At 42.6% G+C, this 11201-nt stretch overlaps 1 protein-coding gene across 1 annotated transcript; it reads left to right on the forward strand.

Annotated features, from left to right (window-relative positions):
• Positions 1 to 369: 369 nt before the first annotated feature.
• Positions 370 to 4795, forward strand: LOC117854048 (phenylcoumaran benzylic ether reductase Pyrc5). Its single transcript, XM_034736329.2, has 5 exons — positions 370 to 724; positions 2949 to 3083; positions 3763 to 4000; positions 4119 to 4322; positions 4439 to 4795. Exons 1-5 carry the CDS (start codon positions 524 to 526, stop codon positions 4603 to 4605), a joined length of 945 nt encoding a protein of 314 aa, XP_034592220.1. The 5' UTR covers positions 370 to 523; the 3' UTR covers positions 4606 to 4795.
• Positions 4796 to 11201: the final 6406 nt, after the last annotated feature.

Genomic DNA, 11201 nt, shown 5'->3' on the forward strand with positions numbered 1-11201 from the left:
ATAAGACAAAAAGCAATTGATGATGTGTTGTGCTCTATGCAAACAGAAACAATAACAAAAATACAGCCTAAAACTTATAACTGATGGACAACAAAAATCGATTGATGGCAGGGTAAAAAAAACTCGAGTGTTATTTAGGAATTTCGTTATCTTATCCTTATGACAAAAGCAATAATATTATTGTCCTGCCAATTGAGCTTAGCTAGATTGTTGTTCGTTAAAATAACTCCTCTACCGTCGTACCACAAGAAAATTTAATTTTCAATGGAACTTTTAGTTTCCAGAAGCTTTTTTTGATATTAGGAACTTCATCGTGGATCAGAGCATTGTAGTTGGACCCCACTGAGAACCATATGTGCTGAGAACTAATTACTTTTAGCCAGGATGCAGAAGCCCCTCCTCACCGTCTTCTCGGCGCACTGATTGCTTCAATATCCTCGCGTGTCAGGGCGACTCACGCCAAACCTCTTCGATTCTGCGCTCTATTTCGCCTCTTGCGATCTTGCACTCCTAGCCCGCGGACATGCCGTCTATTTCGGCGGGGCAGGAGCGGAGCCGGGTGCTGGTCATCGGCGGCACGGGCTACATCGGCCGGTTCATCGTCGCCTCCAGCTGCCGCGAGGGCCACCCCACCTCTGTCCTCGTCCGCGACTCCGCGCTGGCTGACCCCGCCAAGGCCGCCCTTCTCCAGGGGTTCCGGGACACCGGCGTCACCCTCGTCAAGGTTTGCTGCCCTGATTCCATTAGTTTTCCCCATTATCTTGACCCTGGTGCCTGTCTCGATCCAGAGTGATGTAGTTATCTTGGGTCAAAAACTCAAAATGGTATCTTGGCTGTGTTTGTTTCTGGCCAGATGATTGCAGCTGTTATGCTTGCCGTACCGCTTAGCTTAGCTCAGATTCAGAGCACTAATGCTATCGACCAATTGTCAGTGGCAGCTGCAGATTTGCAGTATAAAACTTCTAGTGGGATTAAAACTTGAGATTTGGTAGCTTGTATGGTCCGTGCTCTGGTAAAGGGCCAGATGAATGCGCACAAGACTTATGATTTTGAATGAGGTATAAATCTGTGTTCTTCGCAGCGCCGCGTGTCCAAGATGTCATCACGATTAAAACAGTGCTCGACTTCTTTGGCCAAGTTTCTGGTCTCCGGACAAACATCCAGAAAAGTCAGTTGGCGCCAATCTGCTGCTCTGAGGAACAGATTTCCAGAATCTGGGACATTCTCCCTGCACAGGTCGCGACTTTCCCCATCCAGTATCTTGGACTGCCTTTGACGGTTGGGCGCATGAAGAAGTCCCACTTCCAACCTTTAATCGATAAAGTTGCTAGTAAGATCCCGAGTTGGAAGGCCCAGCTCATGAACAAAGCTGGGCGGCTAACTGTCGTCAAATCGGTGATGTCCTCGGTTTGCACACATACACTCCTTGCACTCGATGTCCCTGACTGGGTGCTGCGAGAGATTGACAAGAGCAGAAAAGGATTCCTTTGGGCAGGGAAGAACAAAACACATGGGGGGCATTGTGCTATCTCCTGGCCAACTGCGTGCAGGCCATTCAGGTCCGGTGGCCTGGGGATTCCTGACCTCAAAATCTCATCTAAAGCCCTTCGGCTTCACTGGATGTGGCTGAAAAGAACAGAAGTGCAGCGACCATGGATCCAATTAAGCACTGAAGTTGACAGCGACAAGAACCTGCGGAGTATCTTCCAAGCGTCGATCCGAGTTCAGCTGGGCGATGGTAATGCAGCTCTCTTCTGGGAGGACAACTGGATGGGGGACTCCTCACCATGCTTCCTTGCACCGGATTTTGTGCTATGGTCAAACCCAAAATAAGAAGAACTAGAACCGTAGCGGCAGCCCTGACGGAGAAATTGTGGATTCGCGATATTGTCGGACGAGCTACAGTCAGCGGCATTAGGCAGTACGTCCAGCTTTGGCATACGGTAGCCACTGTCCATTTGCAGGCCAGCGTCGAGGATGTCGTCTCGTGGCGTTGGGAGGCCTGTGGGACATACTCCGCTCGATCGGCCTATAACATGTTCTTCCATGGCTCCACTGATTCGCCGATCTTCAGGACAGTGTGGCGCGCTTGGGCACCTTTGAAAGTCAAGTTCTTCATCTGTCTCGCGGTTAAGGGAAGGATTTGGACCTCTGCGAGGCGCAAACGGCACAGCTTGCAGAATACTGACGAGTGCAACCTCTGCGAACAAGAAGCTGAAACGGTGGATCACCTGTTCGGCCAGTGTGACTACTCCCGTCAGGTGTGGCTTCAGGTTGGGCAAACGACTGACAATCAGTTCCCGAGCCTAACTCCAAATTCTACCTTGATTGACTGGTGGCTGTCTATCCGTCGAACAATGATCAACGCCAAAGCCAGAGGCCTGGATTCCACAGTCATGCTAGTGTGCTGGAGGCTATGGAAAGAGCGGAACGGCCGAGCCTTTGCGACTGACATTGCTAGGACGCCGCAACAGCTCCTGCCGCTCATCATCGATGAGGTGTCGCTCTGGGTTCAAAGTGGTGCCCGAAACCTTGAAGCTTTCGGTTGGAAGCCTCCTGATCGTTAGCTACCGTTAGCTACTGTCGCAAGCCTAGGCCTTTATTTCTAGAAGGAGTTTTTATTAAGCAATGTAATCACACTGTCTAAATCCCCTACCGTGTGCGAGAGCCCGGTTAATGGCCCGCGTTGTACAAACGTTATTTTACCTTCCTCTTAATTGAATGATACGCAGTTCTCCTGCATATTCTAGAAAAAGGTATAAATCTGTGCTGATTTAAACTGGCGCTGATTTATATTTTACAGGGATGCAGCTCTCTTCATCGACTTGAAAAGATTATCCATATAATGATAATAAGTACCATAATCTTCATATCCGATATCATCTCTATAATGATATGATTCGATTCCACCATTATGTAATATAGTTATATTTATGCTGCATCATCAGGGAGATCTGTACAACCATGAAAGCTTGGTGGTGGCAATCAAATCTGCAGATATTGTGATCTCGGCAGTGGGATACACTCAGCTACCAGATCAAATCCACATTATCTCAGCAATAAAAGAAGCTGGGAATGTAAAGGTGACTTACTGTACCTCAATGGAATTTTCATTTGTTCATATCTTTCAGTTTATTTGAACACATTACTGCTGATGATTATGTATTTTGTGATCTATCAAACGTGGTCCTGACATGCTGGGCCTCAAAATGATCCATTGGTCCCTTTGAAAAGAAGTAAAGGAAGAAAGAAAAAGAAGACTCAATGACTTCTTTTTTTCTTATGAAAAAGAAATGGAAAACAATTTCTAGTTATAGCATTTCAGTTTTCTCTTTTCTCCAATCACAAATATAAGTCCATTTAGGCTTCTCCTAAGTCAAACTTCTTCGACTTTGATCTTCAATATCTACAATTTTATACAGATTAGCAACATAAGAGTGATATTATTATATTCCATCAAAAAATAAGTATATTAGTCTCTCTCTCTCTCTCTCTCCCTCTTCCAACTCCATGTAGGAAAAGAAAACCTCTAAAATGCAAGCTAATTGATTGTTTTATTTGTTTATCTGAGATTATCTTGTGCTTTCCTATTTGTTTCTTCTGAATACCAGGCAGTTCATTCCTTTTGTCTTTACAAGGTTTGCTAACCTAAAATACCAAATATATTGTGTAAATGTTGAAGGTTTACTTTTCTATATGCTATAGGGATCTGCAGTTATCTGTTGTGCTCTGATGATGGTGGATTACTTTTCACTTTTTCAGAGATTCTTGCCATCAGAGTATGGGAATGATGTGGATCATGTGCATGCGGTTGAGCCTGCAAAGTCGATCTTTGCTGTCAAAGCTCGTATAAGGCGTGCCATTGAGGCTGAGGGGATCCCGTACACATATGTATCATCAAACTTCTTTGCTGGTCGTTTCTTGCCATGTCTTGGTCAGGTTGGGGTTTCTGTCCTTCCAACAGATAAGGTTCTCATCTTAGGTGATGGAAATGTGAAAGGTAAATCACAATCTGTTGACAATCAAAGTAATATATACTTTTAGGGTTGTGTACAATGATAGCAACTTCTGAAGATATGAATACACTTTAATTTATATATTGTTTGTGTCGACAATAGCAATATTTGCGGCAGAGGAGGATGTTGGCACCTACGCGATCAAAGCAGTAGATGATCTGAGAACCCTGAATAAGGTCCTGTATCTGAGACCATCAAGCAATATTTTGTCTCACGATGAGCTTGTCTCACTCTGGGAGAAGAAAACCGGAAAGACATTTGAGAGGGTATACATTCCAGAAGATGAGGTCCTGAAGAAGATTCAAGGTCAAAGCAAAAGCATGCTGAACTTATTGCTGTCTGCATTTATCTGTCTCTACCACTGCATGTTTTCTTATAAGAAACTATTTTGTCCTGATTTTACTCACTCTGATTTGTTGCAGAGTCTCCAGTTCCACTGAACATAAAGATGTCAATCAGCCATTCTGTATGGGTTAAGGGGGACCACACCAACTTTGAGATTGATCCTTCATTTGGAGTTGAAGCCACCGAGCTTTACTCTGATGTCAAGTACACTACTGTGGATGAATACCTAAACAAGCTCCTTTGAACTCCTAGATCCTATTTCTACTATTCAAATACATTTAATTATAAAAGCATCTACTGTAATTAGAACATGACTTTCTTGATAGAAAGTATGTGTTTTCCGTAGTTGACGCCCAGCGTGTTATTGTTGGTCGAATTCAGACATCACTTGCTTGATGAAAAGTGTTAAACTAAAAGGTACTCCTAGTCTGTCATGGGCAACTGTCGCACGGGTCCATTAGAACTCTAACCCAAGTTCAGTATATATCTAATCTGAATTATTATTGATTGCCTCTAGGGCACATGGCCAACAACTGCTTGCCTGGAAACTCGTAAACAATCTGCTGGTTGCTGAGTTTCAACAAACTTGTGATTGTATTGGACAAAAAAAATGCTTACTGAGTATATCTTGGTGCAATAAAATGGCTTTCGACTTTAATGCAAAGTTTGTCCCCGTGTGCTCCATGTGCAGTTAGAATAGACGGATAATGTTACTGGTGAAGTTGTTCAGTGATATCTCTGCGCCAATTGGATATCATGCATACCAACCCTGCAGTTAATCTGTTAGGAATTGTAGTTGTGAATTGTGATGCTAGCTCACTAGCCATTACATCATTTTTGGCCTATTTAAAACGATGATAAAGTCACCTTGTCATTACATATCGACGACTATTAACAACCAACAACAACTTATTGGTGGGTAATGACATTAAAATAACCATAATAGAACTAAAAATTCATCATTAATCAATACATGTTTTTAGTGGTAAGTTATGTTCTTAATATCGAATGGTAAGCGCCAGTAAGTAAACTAAAATTGTTGCTAGCAAATAACTTGGAAAAAAAATAATGGTGTGCTACAAAAACTTGCCGTGGCCCCAACCCATCTGAACCATGACGCGGGACCTTGTCGCCTCTCCAATCTCCCCCCCAAAATCTGTAGCTCCCCGGGCCTTTCATCCCAAATTCCTCCACGTGAATGTTTATGCACTAGTAATAAAATGAATTTTGGGGTTATTACACACTAATTAACAATTGAATTTGTATGATTTGGGTAAATTGTTATTGTTGAAATAAAGATAGCTTCAAACCATCAATCGGCAATATAGTAACATTCAGATAGTTGGGACAATAGATGCCATTCGGTATTCTTTCTAATGCACGAATCAAATTGTCAATAAATAAAAAACTGTCAGTAAAGATATGCATATCCATCGTATTCGCCTCACTTCTTAACGTAATCACTAGTAGAGAACTGATCTTCCATGCACCCCTTTTGTCCCAGTTTAAAGTTGGTCCGGGACAAAAGGGGGCGCACCATGGTAGGCTGGAATGGAGCGGAGATTTACTCCCGGTTGGTATTTGCAACCGGGACTAAAGGTCCCCCGGCCTTTAGTCCCGGTTGTAACGGCTAGTTTCCGGGCGTCAGTGGCGTGCCACTTTTTATCCCAGATGGAGCCTTCAACTGGGACAAAAAGTTTAGTCCCGGTTGGTAATTCCAACCGGGACAAAAGGGCCACCCTTTTGTCCCGGTTGGAATTACCAACCGGGACTAAACTTTCAACCGGGAAAAAAGGTGTTCCTTTTTGTCCCGGTTGGAGTTTTTAACCGGGATAAAAACTCATCCCCCATTACATCCAAGACAGAGGCCTTTCTTCGTCCTCCAGCCTGAGTCAGTCCACTCCACAAAGACAGAGAGCTTCACCTACTCTCCGGTGGTACCGAAGCAAGAGAGGTGCTGCCCAAATTTTTTTCCCTCATTTCCGTGGAAATTTCACTCAATTAAAGTGTTGTGAAGGTTTGCTACTTCATCCTCTTGTTATGCTTTGATTTATACTTTAGAGAGGGAGAAAAATGAGTTTGTTTGTTAGAAAGAGGGAGAATGAAGAGGATTTGTATTTATACATGTTTTTGAGCTAGAATGTGATGGATAGTTTGCTTGTTATATACGATTCGTATTAGTTAAAACAACTTGATGTGTAGAATGGAGATGGATAGTTTATTTGCTAGAATGTGAAGTAGAAAATGGAGAGGATTTTGAGCTAGAATGTGAGAGAGATTGATGTGTCATATATAGTATGTATCCTTGCAGTGGTTTAAGAAAATGATGCTACCCTTGTCTAGATGGTTTATCTTGTCAAATTCAATATGGTTTTTCAAATCCATACTTGTTGAACTTCAACTCTATAGGCATACCGTGTTCATCTCGGTAAGCATATTCTCCGTAGAGCAGCAATGGACGTCAAGGAGGAGCTCCGATTCTACGAGCAAGAGCGACAACGGACATCGTGGAAGACTGTGTCCCCTTTCTCCTAGAATCGAAGCTCTTCCATGACGAAGTACGGTGCCGCCCAGTTGAGAACATGCTCGCCGAGATGATCACGGGCTTCAAGTTCAACAAATTCTGCAGTGCTAAGGAATGAATTTTTGTACATAGAGATGGCTTCTGCTACTGGAGGTAGTGACGATGGTGGGGGCGATCGTCGTTCCTCTTGCGGCAAGGGGAAACCATAGTTGGCCCTCATGATAAGTCAAAAAAAATGAGCATGTTGGAGAAAGCAATGCTTCATTTTTTACAGAAACGTCATGAAAATGCTGTTGCGGTAGGTCAGGAACCTCCTTTTGGTGGTCGTTATGCTCCACCGTTAGTCCCGGGTGTTTCACGTCCACTTAGTACTACCGTTCCAGGAGGCACAAATAAACCACATGATGAGGCTGGGTTAGCGGAACCTTCGTCTTTGCCGCCTAAGGATGCTTAAAGTCCTCCTAGATAATACAACATTTGACATGCTTTCAATCTTGAATCCATTTTCAAGTGTAATCCATTTTCATGTGTAATCCATTTTCAAGTGTAATCCATTTTCATGTATAATACGATGCAGATGGACCGGCAATGGATGTATAATGCGGACAGACGGAGCAATGTGTTTATTGATGGCTTTCATTATTTTCTCGAAGTGGCCAAAGCGAACCAGCCAGAGAATGGGTTCGTATGTTGTCCATACTTCCAATGTAGTAACAAGAAGGACTATTCAAAGGATTCCTGGGGGGCTATTCATAGCCACTTATTTAGACACGATTTCATGCCTAACTATTTGGTTTGGACCAAGCACGGCAAAAGAGGGGTTGTAATGGAAGACAGCAAAGAGGAGGAGGAGGATGATAACATTTCGGACTGGGCTGCAGACCAAGCTTATGCAGATACCACAATGGGTGAGGCTGATGAAGATGAGTTTGCAGAAAATGGCCCTACTGATGACCTTGGTCAAGTGCTACGAGATGCACATAGAGATTGCGAAACTGAGAAGGAAGCAACAAAGTTGCAGCTCATGATATATTCTCACCAAAAATTATTGTACCCAGATTGCCAGCAGGGCCATAAAAAACTAGGTACGACACTAGAATTTGTGCAATGGAAGGCGGAAAATGGTGTGTCTGATAAGGCATTTCAGGGGATGTTGAACATTGTCAAGAAGATTCTTCCTGAGAATAATCAATTGTCGTCCACAACATATGAAGCTAAACAGATTATTTGCCCTCTGGGATTGGAGGTTCAGAAGATACACGCATGCCCTAATGATTGTATCCTCTATCGTGGTGATGAATACGAGAAAATTGATGCTTGTTCCATGTGCGAAGCACTGCGTTATAAGATCAAGTAAGATGATCCTGGTGATGTCGAGGGGCAGCCTCCCAAGAAGAGAGTTTCCGCAAAGGTGATGTGGTATTTTTCCTATAATACCAAACTTGAAATGCTTGTTCAGGAACAAGGCGAATGCTAAGTTGATGCAATGGCACAAAGAAGAACGTAAGGAAGATGAGATGCTGAGACATCCCGCAGATGGGGTCCAGTGGAGATCAATTGATAGAGCATTTTCGAACTTTGAAAGTGATGCAAGGAACATAAGGTTTTGTTTAAGTACTGATGGATTCAATCCATTTGGTGAGTTGAGTGGTGGCTATAGTACTTGGCCTGTGACCCTATGTATGTTCAATCTTCCTCCTTGGTTGTGCATGAAGCGGAAGCTCATGATGATGTCGGCGCTTATCCAAGGCCCAAAACAACCTGGCAACGACATTGACATATACCTAAGACCGTTGGTTGATGAACTTTTACAACTCTGGAAGGAAGAAGGTGTACGTGTGTGGGATAAGGATAACAAGAAATCTTTAATCTATGAGCATTGTTGTTCGTAACCATCAATGATTGGCCTGCACTGAGTAACCTTTCGGGATAGACAAACAAGGGATATCGGGCCTGCACCCACTATTTAGACGACACAGACAGCATGTATTTGAAGCACTATAAGAAGGTCGTCTATGGGTCATCGTCGATTTCTCCCTGCTCACCACTAGTTGAGAAAGAGCAGGATGCATTTCAAAGAGACGCCAGACGATCGTAAAAAACCAGCACACCGTAATGGAAAGCGTATCTTCGAGATGATAAAGGATGTAAATGTAGTCTTTGGAAAGGGTCATGGTAGCCAACCTGTTCCGAATGACGATAACGGACATGCACCCATGTGGAAGAAAAAGTCAATATTTTGGGACCTACCTTATTGGGAAATTCTAGAGGTCCGCAACGCAATAGACGTGATGCACCTGACGAAGAATCTTTGCATGAATATGCTAGGCTTCATGGTGTTTATGGGACCTCAAAAGATACATTGGAAACACAACAGGACCTGAAAGCCATGGGGAAACAAGATGACCTACATCCAGAAAAGAGAGATAAAGGACAACACTACTTACGTCCTGCCAGTTACACTCTCAGCAAGGAAGAGAAGGATAGCATGTTTGAATGCTTGAATAGTATGAAGGTCCCGTTGGGGTACTCCTCGAATATAAAGGAAATAATAAATATGAAACAAAAGAAGTTTACAAATCTCAAGGCCTATCACTGCCACATGTTGATGACCCAGTTGCTTCCGGTTGCACTGAGGGGTGTTCTACCAGAGAATGTCCGATTGCCGCTCGTAAAGCTATGCGTGTTTGTCATTGCGATTTCGCAGAAGGCAATCAATCCATCCAAGCTAGAAAAGCTACAGAACGATGTGGTGCAATGTCTTGTCAATTTTGAGTTGGTATTTCCACCATCCTTCTTCAATATTATGACGCACTTCCTGGTTCACCTAGTAAAAGAGATTGGTATTCTTGGACCTGTATACCTGCACAATATGTGGCCTTTTGAGAGGTTCATGTCAGTCCTAAAAAACTATGTTCTTAATCATGCCCGTCCAGAAGGAAGCATCATCAAGGGATATAGAACAGAGGAGGTGATCGAGTTTTGTGTTGATTTTATTGACTCAATTGACTCGATTGGGATTCCAACTTCACGCCACGAGGGGAGGCTGCAGGGAATGGGCACCCTTGGAAGGAAATCAAGTTTGAGCAATGATACTGATTTGTTCGACAAGGCACACAACACTGTTCTGCAACAGTCATCCTTTGTGGCTCCGTATATCGAGCAGCACAGGCAGATGATAGTTTCCAAAAACCCGACGAAATCCGATGCTTGGCTTACACGTCATCACATGGAAACTTTTCCCTCCTGGTTGCACCAACAACCTATGGGTAACTCTGAGATTCACCCACAACTCGCTTGGTTAGCTAGGGGACCTGCTAGCATAATCGTGAAATTTCAAGGCTACGAGATAAATGGTTATACATTTTACACAAGAGCCTAGGACCAAAAAAGCACGAACCAGAATAGTGGTGTCCACATAGATGTCATAGATAGAAACAATAGCAAGGAGTCGTATTATGGTTTCATACAAGAGATATGGGAACTTGAATATGGATTGCTCTACATCCCTCTATTTCTTTGCAATTGGGTGAAGCTAACTGCCGTAATCAAAGATCAGTATGGAATGATAATAGTGGATATGAGCAAGACTGGATACAGTGAAGAACCATTCGTACTTGCCAATCATGTGCATCAGGTTTTCTATGTGAAGGACATGTCTAGCAACAAGAGAAATCCAGAAGATCTATGGGAGCCAAAGTGCCAGATAGTTTTTCCAGGTAAAAGAAAAATCGTGGGAGTCGATGATAAAACAGACCAATCAGATGATTATGATCAGTTTGATGGCATGCCTCCATTCACTGTTGAAGTTGACCCAAGCATCTTGCTATCCAAAGAAGAGGCTCCGTACTTACGCCGCGATCATGATCAAAGAACTTTTGTGAAGAAGAAATTTTATAACGTTGTATTGCAATGCGCTAAATTTGCTTCACCTTTATGTACTACTTGATACAATTTTTAATTTAACGTATGTATGATTTCATGTGTGTTTAAATTAGTTGAGGTGAAAATTTATTAGATAAACATGAACAATGTTAACCACATACATAAATTGAATTTTTCGCACGTTGAAATTATTTAATTGAATAATTTCTTGATGATAGCGATGCAGTAAAATAATTATTTTAGAAGCTAAAAGAACTGGTATAGAATTAATGACTCATTCACACTTATTGTTAATATACTTGCTAATTTAATATATTTCTGCATGTTCAAAATATGTAAAGTTTTTTGTTTTTGCATCCTGAAATCCAGTAAAAATGTAAATAAAATCCATTTCCAAAAAACAGGCGGGAGATTTTGGGAAAAGGCCCTTT

This window comes from Setaria viridis, chromosome 4, assembly GCF_005286985.2.
Source record: "Setaria viridis chromosome 4, Setaria_viridis_v4.0, whole genome shotgun sequence".
NCBI classification, from domain to species: domain Eukaryota; kingdom Viridiplantae; phylum Streptophyta; class Magnoliopsida; order Poales; family Poaceae; genus Setaria; species Setaria viridis.